Genomic DNA, 15,544 nt, shown 5'->3' on the forward strand with positions numbered 1-15,544 from the left:
CCCCGCGCGAACGAAATGAAATTTATATAGAAAATATTACTTTTAACAGTGTCCGCCCCCCCCCCCCACTCCGAAAAAAGTCTACTGCCCCAACCGAAAATTTCAAGTGCCCCCCCCCCTGAGAAAAAAGTCTGGAAGAAACACTGGTCATCATCATTATATAGATCTAGGTAAAAGCTAATTAATCAAAAAATTATTGAATATAAACTAGTTCATGCAGAATAACGAACTGCACAATTATCTGAAATGTAAGCCATTGTCAAATATGTTACTTGAGTTCAGAAACAATTCTGACATGTAAATAAACTTCAACTTCGTGAGGGGAATATTTTGTCTCTATGTGTGATGAGACGTGTGGTATAGCGATTCGTGAGGGAATATTCTGTGTCTATGTGTGTCGGAGTGGTCGAGTCGGTAAAGCTCATGGTTGCTGAACCAAAAAGTCTCGATTTCGATCCCCCGGGCAGATGAGGCTCGATTTCTGTGGACAGCCATTCTTCTATGAAAGCTAACTCCAAAATCATAACAACTGATACTTTATTTATTTGGGCAAAGGCTAAGGAAGCAAATCCAAAAAGAAAAGCAGGCTGAAATCAGAGTCAACGGCCTATATTTCGCATCACAAGTTGACATGTGATACAAGGTTACATTGGAGGGAATTCCTTCCAACATAAAAAATTACGAACGTAAAAGAAAAAAGAAGACCCAGCGCCGTGTGATGGGTCTTAACTCGGCGTCTACGTCATGACTGTTGGGTAGTAGACTTATGTGGGTATGGCTAATGGAAGAGTGACCACAACGGTTTATATCCCACACGTATTTAGCCCTACACACCACACTTGGAACCTCTCCTCTATCTCAGCCCGTGTATTTCAGCTAGTCTATCACACACTTGGAACCTCTATAATCTCAGCCCGTGTATTTCAGCGACCCTAGGCTATCGAGGGGTGTAAATCTCTATCTTGTCATCCCGATCGATTTTTGCACCATTCCTTCTTAATCCGTTTCTCTTCTTGTAAAGCGTCAAAAAAATCATCAAAAAAATCACACAAAAGTTGTTAAAAGTATAAAACATGCCTAAATTTACAATAAATTATAAAACACGCCTAAATTTACAATAAATGATAAAACCGTGAGAACAATTTTGAAAAGTGGGGTTTGAATCTGATTACTAAGTTTATTAATTAATTCGTCACACTCGATAGATCTTAAAAAATCAGTCATACGTGGTAATTGTATCGGTATAGATCATTTTTTTATATATAATCAAACGTCATTCATTAATGTATCACAACTATTGTTAATGTATGTATCACCTACCATCGTTACTGTATGTATCACTAACCATCGTTAATGTGTGTATCACCAACCATCGTTAATTTATGTGTCACCAACCATGGTTATTGTATGTATCATTAAACATCGTAAGTAAATCACCACTTATTTACCAGTACATTCAATACTAGTAACCACTGTATCGCCTAACATCCGTAAACCCTCCATCTCTAAACAAAAAAAAAAAAAAAAACAAGTGCTACCAACCATCTTTATTGTTGACATCCCAACTCACCCCGCCCTTATAACAGACAATAATTCTTGTTTTAATATATTTTATTAAATACCTTTTAACGATACCTATATGAGTGAATGCTGAACATATTGGCGTTTGCCTTAATGGCTATTTTCCCAAAGTGTAGAAATGTCGAAAGCACAATTGACCGATAATATTAAGTTAGTATTATATTATTAATTCAAATTTGTAGAATTTTAAAGGTTATTTTAAAAATGAACATTAGTGCATAAATATAATAAATCATGCTAATAATTTGAACTTTTGAGCTTTTATTCTAGAGAAGTGAGGAAAAAATAGCGGCATTGTTTCTTAGTGAAGATATGGGAACGTGTAGAGATTTAGTGAGAAAAATATAGGCTACGGTAAAATATTAACAGCATTATTATGTGTTTGTCTAATTAGTTTTTTCAAAACTAAATTACGATAGGTATTTAGTCAAAATTTAATTTTAATAATTAAAATGCTTAATTATTTTTGTTTATTTAAATTTAATCGACTTGATTTTATTCACAATAAAAAGAAATAAATGTTAAGTCCGATTTATTTGAATCGGATAGCATTTTAAGTTTTAAAAAAAATTTAGTCCAAATTTTATTTTAGTAATTAAAATGAATAATTATTTTTGTTTATTTAACTTTAATCAACTTGATCTTATTCACAATAAAAAGAAAACCGATTTATTTGAATTGGATAGCATTTTAAGTTTAAAAAATAGCATGTTGTAGAATACACATTTATTCATTTTTATACTAAGTACTCCGAAAAGACATAATCCAAAAATGTATTACTTGCAACATGACTAAATTTCACCACGTGATTTTGAAATAAAAACAAATGTATAAATAGCAGTATTATTTATAAGTTAAATTATACATATATATATATATATATATATATATATATATATATATATATATATATATATATATATATATATATATATATTCATTTATAATTTAGCTATTTATAATATTTCTGGAATATTCTTTAAAACTTTCTTTATTAATACACTTTATAAAGAAAAATGGTAATTGTGCAAAATAAAAATAAAAATGGACATAAACTCACGTACCGATGTGTGCAAATATCCATCAATCTCTACTGACCCCCACAAGTAGCGGACTGCCAAATGACCGCAGGGAGGGGTATCTGCCAGCCATTACCGAGAATTCCAGAATAAACCAACAGACTCTCAATGCCTGTTGACGAGGCGGTTATCTCGGCGTTTTTTGTGGTCGCCTGGTAACTGGACGTGAAGTATTTGACCGGACCACGCGGAATACGGCGCGAACCACCAAGACTCACGCAATACAGAATGGCAAAAAATAGTTTTATTTAGTCTTTTTTATTGCCTTCAATAAAACGAAGAAAATAAAACTCCATTAATATTACATCATGTGGTATTAAGGCATGACTATTGTGCTACATTACTTTAGCAGATTTATAAATGAATCACCTCTGCTAATATATATATATATATATATATATATATATTATATATATATATATATATATATATATATATATATATATATATATATATATATATATATATATATATATATATATATATATATATATATATATATATATATATATATATATATATATATATATATATATGCAGTATAATCTTTGAAAGTCATTTCATTTTATTTACATATATAGTTAAGCTTTATCCACACATAAGGTTTGCTTAAACTTAACTTAAAATAAGTACAGCTAAGTTGTCATGTCGGGGAAGGGGGAAGGGGGTAAGTCATCCTTCAATGTCACAATTTTTTCCCTTTTCCTTTTTTATCGGAATCCGCCCTTTCATGTATGTATTGTTTTACTAAACGATTTATATTGCTCTAAATATATCTCACCCTCAAGAAAAACAGCAACTGCTGTAAGTGTCGTGGGCCAACACCCAATGCTTTAGCGACTTGATGCGACGTTTCCGCATATATAACACAATAGGGTCTACATTTTTTTTAAAACGTTGGTTAGGTCAGTTTTATAACATTCATCTTCTACTCTACTGCTCCGCCCTCTCTTTTTCGTGGATACATGTGGATATATGTGTAAGCTCTTTGCAAATCACATTTAACATTTTGTTGGATACATGTGGATATATGTGTTAGCTCTTTGCAAATCACATTTAACATTTTCGTGTATACATGTGGATATATGTGTAAACTCTTTGGGTTCACAATTAACATTTGCGTGAATACATAATGTGGATATATGTGGATACTCTACGCAATCACAACGACATATTAATATTACGGATCAAGTAACCTACATTCGTAAATTAAATTTTTCATAATTATTCATAATTTCTCATAATTTCTTTTTTTCACAAGTATTTTCAAAGATTTTTTCAAATTTTCTCGTACATCTTAAATATCTCAGAATTTCTCAGATTTTCTCAGATTTTCTCAGATTTTCTCAGATTTTCTCAGATTTTCTCAGATTTTCTCAGATTTTCTCAGATTTTCTCAGATTTTCTCAGATTTTCTCGGATTTTCTGTTCATGTTTTACGAAACTTCCGTGATATGATACTTCCGTTGTTTTATTAATTGGCCAAATAACCAAACCGTTTCTCCAGCCGCCATGATACCTCTCTTGTTCGTACTACGAATCCCATAAAACGTATTCGGTTGCTGCGTATGTGGGTCATCAGGTGACGCTACTCAGTCCTTGATTGGCCCTCGTGATTAATTAGCCAACAAAGTTAGTACTCATCTCATGCGGGAGGACCAACAAGGTTGGACGAAGTACCGTGGAAGAACGGAACAAGCGGTCACGTTTTCTCTCGTCCGCCATGATGGACCAGAGTCACGTGGTTTCATACCGGCAGTGTAAACAATTGGTGGTTATTAATAGGATCTGCTTTCTGTTGACTAATGGTTTCGGTCCGGTTTTTAGACGTGTGTTTTATGTGTGACGTCAGAATGGCAGTCAACTCACTTTCATTATAGGACAAAGTGGTGGGGGTGGGGGGGGGGGTGTAGAGAGACTGACGGTAATTTTATTTGAAATGAACAGACTATCTTTTAATGAAGTTTAATGTATATTTTACATATCTTTACATATGTTTTTACATTTCTAGCTTTTGGTTATTCTCATTGTTTATAATTTAAATCATTTTCTAAGAAATGCGCAGAAAGTCAGCTTTAAAATTCTATAACTTCGTGTTTATACAATTCATGTTATAAATGTAATTAGATTATGATTCATAAACCCTTTATAGGATTTTACAAGATAATGCTTTTACTAAGGACAGAAATGTTTTATGTAGATAGTTTCGTGCGTTTGTAAACTTGGTATGTAAGTTTTTATATGTGCTGGTATTTTGTTCACCATGGAAGATGGTGTCTCGTAGGGATATCAAGGTAGGTCGTCAAGGAGAGACACGGAGAGACACGGACAGACACGAACAGAATTGTAGAGACACGGACAAACACGGACAAACACGGAGATACACGTAGAGACAAGGCGAGACGTGGACAAACACGGCTAGACACGGAGAGACACGGACAAACATGGAAAAACATGGACAGGCACAGAGACACGGATAGCAAGAAGAGATCCGGACACTGGTACGATGACTCTGGTCACCGTGACGGATGGGGTTATCTAACTGTCATGATCATTGCTGAGTAATTATCTAACGCTTCGGGGCATTACGCTAAATTAATTAACACTCCGAGCCCAACAAACAGAACCATACGTCACGCGTATAAGGGACATAATCAACACTTTTTGTATTGTGTAAATTTAAAAAAATAATTTAACTAGTTTCGTGTTCGTAACTTGAATATAAAAAAAATAACAATAATTGAAATCACAAATAAATTATCAATGTCGAGAGCGTGTTAACGGACGCTTTTATTTTTAAAATTGGTAAAATGTGACCGTGATTGAAAGAATAATTAGCACCAACATTACCGTCCTTCACCCCGGCAAGTAATGTACGTCATACTAGATCTTTCTCTGTCCTGGGCCATTCCTACCCAGTGTTTCTTCCAGACTTTTTTCTCCGGTGCACTTGAAATTTTCGGGGTGGGGGGGGGGGGGGGGGGACAACAATTTCCGGGATGGCGGACACTGTCAAAAGTATATATTTTCTATATAAATTCCGTTTCGTTCGGGGGGGGGGGGGGCGGTAGACTTTCTTCGGGGGGGGGGGGGGGCGGTGCAGTGATTCTTCCAGACTTTTTTCTACGGGGGGGGGGGCACTTGAAATTTTCGGGGGGGGGGGGCGGTAAACTTTCTTCTGGGGGGGGGGCGGACACTGTTAAAAGTATATATTTTCTATATAAATTATATAAATTTCATTTGGTTCGGGGGGCGGTAAAAAATTTACGGGGGGGGGGGGGCTTTGAAGAGATGCCTGGAAGAAACTCTGGGGCGGTGCCCCCCTTCCCCCCCCCCCCCCCCCCCCCCCCCACGAAGAGATGCCTGGAAGAAACTCTGTTCCTACCTGCTTTCTACAGTTTTTTTTTCTAGTTTTTTTTTTGCTGTGTCTGTCAGAATTCCAGTCACCATCTTGTTTTGTTCGGCGATGTTTTCTTTTCACTGTTGCAATGGGCATTTCTATATTTTTAGTGCCTGCGATGTTAGGCTATCTAGTGGAGATAGCAAAAAGTGTATAATATATTTTTATAAAATTGTATTAATATTATGAATCTTCTATTGAAAGAAGTAATTTTAGAAAACTGTTATGAAAAAAAAATGATTTAGATTAACTATGCTTTAAGTATTATGCTTTATCAAAATGTGTAGAATTTTGCTTAAAATTGTTTTTGTGTTCACAGCGGGGACATAACTCCTGCATTCACGTCATCGATCTTGTTCGTGTACGGTGTATCAAAAAGTTTTAACCCCGTGAAATTTTACCCGTCAACACTTCCTGTCACGTGCATTGGTTCCTGCTTTTAAAACCCACTGCAGACGATGTATGTTACGAATTTAGAGAGTAGAATGGATTTTAATGTGATGACGCTATAGAATAGCGACTGACGTGTACGGGAATCGTGACCTTCAACACTACCCACCTCCCCCTCTCATGTCTATCCTAATATATAAATCCCCACGTTCGCACATCTCTCTCTCTCTCTCTTTCTCTGTCCGCAAAAAATTTTCGCCGGACATCACGTCAGAATCGGCAGCGATAAATCGAGAACTTTTTACGGACTTTTGTTGAAAATAATATGTTAGATGTTTTAAATGTATAACCACAATTTTATTTAAAGAAGAAAAATAAAAAATAAAGGCGTATTCGAATATAGAGAAACAGTATTATTTATGCAACCGGAAAAGCATTAATATATGTGAAAAAGAACGCATAAAACTGTGACGTCACTATTGCTTATACATTAACTAATGACGTCATCTGCCGTGTTTAGAATGAAAAGAAATGAACTATTTCATTCAAATTTGATTTAGATCTACGTACACTATGAAATGTATACAATACAATTTTTCCGGCCTAAACTCATAAAATTTATTTTATGTATTTGGATTCTAGATCTAGAGATTCTAGATTCATCTATTCAAATAATACATTTCTATACTAAAGTATTTCAGGCCTTAATTACTTTATTGAAATCTTTGTTTATCTATGCAATTTGCTAATCTCTATAATATATAAAGCAAAGTTGTCGGGTGCCCGATAGGGCACTTCCCGGCGCCGCAGGCGCTTCAAATTTGGCAGGATCTTGCCTTGGGGCGACAGAACACGGGGGCCGGTTGGCCGAAAAGTCTACGATGATGGGGTCAAAACTGACCTCGACTGACCGGCGCCTTATATGAGCGCCTTATAAATCGAAAAAAAATGTCCACGGAGGAACCTCTTCATAACTCTTGAGGTCGTAGACCGACCCTCGGGCGAATTAATTAAGCATTCAAATTCTCAATGTTTTCGAAAGCCTAAGCAAAGCTGGGCAGCATGCCTAGTTTAGCAGACGACTGAATGACACAACACCAACATTTGGAGGACACAACACCAACATTTAGCAGACGACTGAGGAATTAACGCCAACATTTGGAGGACACAACACCAACATTCGGAGGACACAACATCAACATTTGAAGGACACAACACCAAAATTTAGCAGACGACTAAAGGACACAACACCAACATTTGGAGGACACAACACCAACATTTGAAGGACACAACACCAACATTTGAAGGACACAACACCAACATTTAGCAGACGACTAAAGGACACAACACCAACATTTGGAGAACACAACACCAACATTTGAAGGACACAACACCAACATTTGAAGGACACAACACCAACATTTGGAGGACACAACGCCAACATTTGGAGGACACAACACCAACATTTGGAGGACACAACACCAACATTTAGCAGACGACTAAAGGACACAACACCAACATTTGGAGGACACAACACCAACATTTGGAGGACACAACATCAACATTTGGAGGACACAACACCAACATTTAGCAGACGACTTAGGACACAACACCAACATTTGGAGGACACAACACCAACATTTAGCAGACGACTGAGGAATTAACACCAACATTTGGAGGACACAACGCCAACATTTGGAGGACACAACACCAACATTTGGAGGACACAACACCAACATTTAGCAGACGACTAAAGGACACAACACCAACATTTGGAGGACACAACACCAACATTTGGAGGACACAACATCAACATTTGGAGGACACAACACCAACATTTAGCAGACGACTTAGGACACAACACCAACATTTGGAGGACACAACACCAATATTTAGCAGACGACTTAGGACACAACACCAACATTTAGCAGACGACTGAAGGACACAATACCAACATTTGGAGGACACAACACCAACATTTAGCAGACGACTGAAGGACACAACACCGACATTTAGCAGACGACTGAGGACACAACACCAACATTTAGCAGACGACTGAGGACACAACACCAACATTTAGCAGACGACTGAGGACACAACACCAACATCTAGCAGACGACTGAGGACACAACACTAACATTTGGAGGACACAACACCAGCATTTAGCAGACGACTAGAATGACTCAGCATCCATGACGTCGTTCACCGCACGTTGATGGCGTTTTATTCCCACTCCGGCAACTTGTAGCCTCGCCCCAGCTGATGAATAAATAATGCCTGGCACAAGTGTTGGATAGCACTGGCCAGATTTTTCAACCCACGAAAATTGTGCCAATTGGTTCGGTTGGATCTGGTTTTTATCAACACATGGCTCAAAAGTTCACACTATTGTTCTTTTATTTATTCTTTAAAATTATTTCTTGTACAGTTTCGTAAACTTTAAACTATTATGCAAATTCTTCAATGCAAATTTTGAAAAGTCTTCCACAGTTTAAATAAGAAACTAAATTTTAACGTGAATCGGATTAAAAGTTTGTTTAAATTAAGTTCACCAACAAAATATATTTCTATTTAATTTTTATTTTAACTTCCAAATATATGTTTCAAACCCCATGTCATAGAACTTAAAGAATTTAAATGAATGTTCTAATTTTCTAAACCTGTTCTTTAAGAATGCTTTTAAAACCTGTATATATATTTAAAAAAACAATTCAGCCTAATTTTAATGTATGTACAGAAACTCTGAAACTAAATGTACAAAATATAATACAGCCCATGTTAAATGTGTAAAAGCAATTTGCAAAGCTAAAATCATCCTAATTGTTCATGTCAATTACATTTTAGCCTGGATAAACCTGCGGGTTGTTTGTTGTGTGTTTAAAGTTTAAGCCATGTCTGTTAATTATTTACTTAACTATGCAGGCCAAACCTAAACCACGGATTGAAGATAAAAGATTTTCATCTAGGGATTTTTAATTATTTGTTCCAATCAACGTTTTTTTTTAACTGATAATTAAGCAAAGTTGAATTAAAATTGAAAAAAAGAAAAGCGCCGAAGTTCACGTGGTATTTAAGTGGGTGGAGAGCAGAAAGCATTGATTAGCGCCAGCATAAATTATTGCATCGAGCGCCGCCATGATAATCACGTCACAAGTGCTGAATAGCGCGGTCACGTGACGCGCTAAACCAACGGGTAACCCCGATAGAACGAGCCGCAGGAACGCATGTGGTGGACGAGAGTTGGGTGCTAGTGTGTGCTGGAGTGGTGTGTGACGGGAAATACAACTGGAATCTGAAGTCTGAGACAGAAAAATTTGTTTTTAATTTATTTTTATATCTATGTTACATATTTGAAGCTGTTTTACAGAATTCTTAGACATGGATGAAAAATACTTAGAGGTGAGACTTTTTTGTCATATTTGTTTACTTTTTTTTGTTAAAAAATAAAAAAACAATTACACATGTCTGCATAAAACTAGAATTCTAAAGAGGTGTGTAGGACTAGATAACAGTTTGTAACTAAGCAATTTCAACGAGTAGGCTATACTGGAAATGAAATAGGAAACATTAGGCTTAAATACAGTTTCATGAATGATGAAAAAAAAACTATACCATTAATTAAAACGAAATTATACCATTAATTAATTTTTAAGTTTGCGTGAAATGTTAATTTAAAATGAAGCGATACATTTCCGTAACAGATTTTTGAAACTTAAGAATGACTAATTGTGGGCAGACCTAAAAGGTGACTTCTTTTTAAAAAAAGTTAATAATAAACAAAGCTTTATCATATTCTCATAAGGATTAAGACTTGTGCTCACTAATCCGGTGATTTCACTAAACCTTTTAAATCTGTGTCATCACAGTCTTTTCACTACATTTGTACTTTCTCGTATACGAAGTATAGAGGAAGTATTGTGGTCGTGCAAAAATCGAAAGAGAGATTTTCACGAATTCCGACTGGAAAACAGTTTTACAATTTTGTCCGTATGTATGTGTATGTGTATTTTATGTTTATGTGCGTGTGTGTCTGTGAACATGATAACTTGAGTACCGTTACAGTTAGATTGATGAGCTTTCATATATAAGTATTATATCAAATTTGTAGTTCTAAGTCAACTTTTCAGCGATTTCCGGTAACCGGTAACTTATTCTACGATTGGTTTTTCAAAAGCCTATAACTCGAGTATTGTTTCAGATAGATAGACGAAATTTGACATATAAGTAAATGATATAATTCACTGTCTTCTCCCCACACCTTCACATCACAATATTAAACAAGTCTCACTAATGTTGTCTCCTAAATATTTAAAGTCTCACTAATCTTGTCTCATTATTTAACTAGTATCACTAATCTTGTCTCCTCAGTATTTAAATCGTCTCACTAATATTGTTTCCTCAAAATTTAAATAGTCTCACCAATTTTGTCTCAACATTCCAATAGTCTCACTAATGTTCTCTCTTTAATATTTCAATAGTCTCATTGATGTTCTCTCCTCAATATTTCGATAGTCTCACTAATGTTCTCTCCTCAATATTTCAATGGTCTCACTAATGTTGTCTCCTCAATATTTCACTAGTCTCACTAATGTTCTCTCCTCAATATTTCAATAGTCTCACTAATGTCCTCTCCTCAATATTTCACTAGTCTCACTAATGTTCTCTCCTTACTGCCACAGTGCTCACACAGACGAGTAGAGAAACACCGCAGGGACCGAATCAACCAATGTCTTGTGGACCTCTCTCGCTCAGTGCTTGTTGAGTTCTCCAGAAAGGTTTGTAGTCATCTAAGTTTTAACGTAATTTGCACAGTTAACTTTTACTCTTAGTGTTACAACACCTATGTATTCACATGTGGATGTCATGAATATTTTGTGTCACATACAATTCTGCCCCCCCCCCTTCTCTCGTGTTGTACACCTGTCATGGGTCACGTGTTTCTCTCTACTGGTCACTTAGGCACCTGGAAAGCTCGAGAAGGCAGAGATTCTAGAGACCACTGTCTTGTACCTGAGGGCGCTAGAGGCGAAGCGAGCTGAGAGTCAGACCGTCAATAGAGGTGAGACATGCACATTGTGAGGCTGGGGTTTACCGTGTGTTGAGGTGTCGGGTGTTGATATAAAGGGGGGGGGGGGTGCTGATGTTGATGTGTGGTACTACCACACCAAGTGTGTGGTGCTGTGACAGAAAGTGTTGTGTTGCCTAACTTTGTGTGTGGTGCTGCCACAAATTGTGTGTGGTGCTGCCACAAATTGTGTGTGGTACTGCCACAAATTGTGTGTGGTGCTGCCACAAATTGTGTGTGGTACTGCCACAAATTGTGTGTGGTGCTGCCACAAATTGTGTGTGGTACTGCCACAAATTGTGTGTGGTGCTGCCACAAATTGTGTGTGGTACTGCCACAAATTGTGTGTGGTGCTGCCACAAATTGTGTGTGGTACTGCCACAAATTGTGTGTGGTGCTGCCACAAATTGTGTGTGGTGCTGCCACAAATTGTGTGTGGTGCTGCCACAAATTGTGTGTGGTGCTGCCACAAATTGTGTGTGGTGCTGCCACAAATTGTGTGTGGTGCTGCCACAAATTGTGTGTGGTACTGCCACAAATTATGTGTGGTGCTGCCACAAATTGTGTGTGGTGCTGCCACAAATTGTGTGTGGTACTGCCACAAATTGTCTGTGGTGCTGCCACAAATTGTGTGTGGTGCTGCCACAAATTGTGTGTGGTGCTGCCACAAATTGTGTGTTTTACTGCCACAAATTGTGTGTGGTGCTGCCACAAATTGTGTGTGGTACTGCCACAAATTGTGTGTGGTGCTGCCACAAATTGTGTGTGGTACTGCCACAAATTGTGTGTGGTGCTGCCACAAATTGTGTGTGGTGCTGCCACAAATTGTGTGTGGTGCTGCCACAAATTGTGTGTGGTGCTGCCACAAATTGTGTGTGGTGCTGCCACAAATTGTGTGTGGTGCTGCCACAAATTGTGTGTGGTGCTGCCACAAATTGTGTGTGGTGCTGCCACAAATTGTGTGTGGTGCTGCCACAAATTGTGTGTGGTGCTGCCACAAATTGTGTGTGGTGCTGCCACAAATTGTGTGTGGTGCTGCCACAAATTGTGTGTGGTGCTGCCACAAATTGTGTGTGGTGCTGCCACAAATTGTGTGTGGTGCTGCCACAAATTGTGTGTGGTACTGCCACAAATTGTGTGTGGTGCTGCTCAGAGTTTCTTCCAGGCATCTCTTCGGGGGGGGGGGGGCGAAGAAAGTCTACCGCCCCCGGAACGAAATGAAAATTATATAGAAAATATATTCTCTTAACAGTGTCCGCCCCCCCCCCCCCCAAGAAAGTCTACCGCCCCCCGAAAATTTCAAGTGCCCCCCCCCCCCCCCCCGGAGAAAAAAGTCTGGAAGAAACACTGGTGCTGCTTCATCTAGTGTGTGGTGCCCCCTCACTTAATGTGTGGTACTGCCACACTTATTGTGTGTTACAGCACTTAGTGTGAGAAATCCCCACACAAAAGGTCTACCCGTTGGTCACAGGGGTAGAAAAAAAAACTTGATAAAAATGGAGTGTAGCCTGCTCGGGAAGACAAAGGCACTTCCGCCCGCACCGCGTGCCGGTGCATTATGGGCACATGTAAGGGGCAGGCAACCGTGGGTCTGGCACGTGCAGAACGCCGGGCCGCGTCAGTCCGGTCGCGCGCTACTCATTACGACACTAGGAAGTCACGTGCTCGTGTGAATGAGACCGTGACCTGAACGGCGGTTCCCAGGAGTTGAGATCACGTGGTAATCACGCCGAGTCTCGCGTCACGTGATATAATGGCAGCGCGTGAAATCCCAGAGTGTCTTCCCCTTCTCACAACCCAATTACATCCAGTTGCAAATCTGCACAAGAAAAATCTTAAAATTAATTTAAAAAGCGAACTTTTTTTAAATACAAAGAAATAAATGTAGAAAGTGATAACGTGTTTTATAAAAACAAATTCTATCAAATTTTTTTTTTCTTAAGAAAAAATAATCTTTCCAACCTTAAGCTACAAATGAATTATTTAAAAAGACTGTAACGTATCTTGATTGTACTCATAAGAATACGTAAACCAGAGGCGGTCAAATGCGTGTGCAGTCTAGTCTCTATAGGGCCTCTAACTAGATGAAGCCGTCACTCTAATAAATTCCTGTATTGTACAGAAAACATTAAGCACCTGAAAAATTACGCGAAACATGGCCGTAAATTGGTATCACGTGTTTACTTATATAATTATAACATATTGTTACTAATAACGCTAGGGGTGGGGCGGTAGATGGACACGTAAGCTGAATGCCCAGCCGTTTTGAGAATATCAAAGACCGCCATTTTGTTTCTAATTCACGCACATGTGCGTATAACGTGTGTTTTACTTTACATGTTAATTTTCATCTGATTTACTAGAATATTAGTGTTCCAATACTAGCACAGCTAAAGTATTGAACGCCTTGTGTCTAGACTAAACAGAAAAAACAGTTTTCCCATTATCTTAAGACAAAAAGGTTTCAAAAATAACGAATCGATAGTTAAAATTGGTTGATTTACTAAATTTTATTTTTTAGACTTCGCCAATGCCTTCTATGACGGGTACACAGAATGTATGGAAGTTGTCCAGCAGTTTTTGGACGCTTACTTCGGCCCATGTAAGCACGAGAGGTAAGCCATGCTCCATATTACACGTGTAAAGAGCTTTTTTTTTCTTTCTTATTCTCTATCTATTCTAGCCTTTATTTCTTTTGCTGCTTTTATTTTAATGTATAGCCTGTTAGAAGACCTGCGATTTTATTTTAGTATTAAAATATTTTGCTCGATAGTTATATCTGATAATATTTATTGTTTTGTCTTTTTTGTCTATATTTTAGTTGTTTTAAATTATTTTTTTTGTAATATGGCTCGTAAGTACCAACCAGTTCTATGGCTCATGCAGGTTTTATTGAGCCGTAGAACTGGTTGGTGACCTACTTACCAGCCTTAGTGGGTAACAATTAATTATTTGTGAATGACGAAGAAATCCCCCCTCCCCAACCAGGTGTAGTGGACTAGTCGACTACCTGAACTCCAGGTACTCAGAGAAATGCCTGCAGTCTTCCTGTCAGTACTTTACCGGTGAGACAGGTACCCTGCAGAGATTTGACAGACCACAGACAGACAGTGCTAGACTGATGCCGGGCGTGATGGGCAGTCAACAGAGTCAGACACCAACGTCTCGGTCCCACAAGCTCTCGAGACGGTCGTGGGAGGAAGAGTTCTTTGCCTTGAAACAAACTTTAAAGAGGAAACTTTCTTACTAGAATCAAATCTTTTGAATCTAGTTTTAAAAATAAAAAGATAACCATGCTTTCATTTCTGCAGTACAAAGCAGAAGAAAAATGTTCTTCTATAATGTGACATTTCATTGTAATCTGGTCTTTTCGATGTGTTCAGTTCGAAACAGTTCAGTTCTATAGCAGTGGGTGACATTTTATTCTTGAGTTTCGTTCTATCACAGTCACAGCTTGTTAACATTAGAAATGACATTTTTATATATGTGCTTGTGTATATCAATGGATGGATATATTTTCGTGAACATGCATTTATATTTATTAAATATACTTATGTATTTATTATAGCCATATATATTTTTACATGCGTGTATATATCTGAACCTTAATTTATTGATTAGCGCATGTGGATGTATGTCCATTGAAAATAATTTTGCAAAATATCATGTAAGGTAATGTAAATAAATAGTAGAATTTTTATCAGTAACCATGCAATATCAATGATAACGAGTAAAACCACATCTTCATAAAAAAAATCGAATTAATCAAATTTCTTGTGTCTTGCCTTTTTATTTAACTTATATTTAAAAACTGTAATAAAAGGACTGCATAAGAACGTTACTCTCGTGTGGGTACAGATCACCATGTAAACTGTAGTAGATGTGAGATCATTATAGGACACACAGATTGAACAACTATAAGCCATCTATAGAATGGAAATTTATGGATATCCATGGATAGTGAATTCATATATGGTGCCATGGAAAGAACATCCACAGATATGGGATGCTTCAACACAGACTACCAGG

The 15,544-nt window shown here is 37.5% G+C and overlaps 1 protein-coding gene across 1 annotated transcript; it reads left to right on the forward strand.

The window, feature by feature from the left end:
* Positions 1–9,745: 9,745 nt before the first annotated feature.
* Positions 9,746–14,765, forward strand: LOC131935172 (transcription factor cwo). Its single transcript, XM_059291541.1, has 5 exons — positions 9,746–9,849; positions 11,130–11,225; positions 11,410–11,509; positions 14,037–14,130; positions 14,504–14,765. Exons 1-5 carry the CDS (start codon positions 9,829–9,831, stop codon positions 14,763–14,765), a joined length of 573 nt encoding a protein of 190 aa, XP_059147524.1. The 5' UTR covers positions 9,746–9,828.
* Positions 14,766–15,544: the final 779 nt, after the last annotated feature.

Source organism: Physella acuta, unplaced genomic scaffold (assembly GCF_028476545.2).
Source record: "Physella acuta isolate Inbredline_101_S28 unplaced genomic scaffold, ASM2847654v3 ptg000133l, whole genome shotgun sequence".
Classification (NCBI taxonomy): domain Eukaryota; kingdom Metazoa; phylum Mollusca; class Gastropoda; family Physidae; genus Physella; species Physella acuta.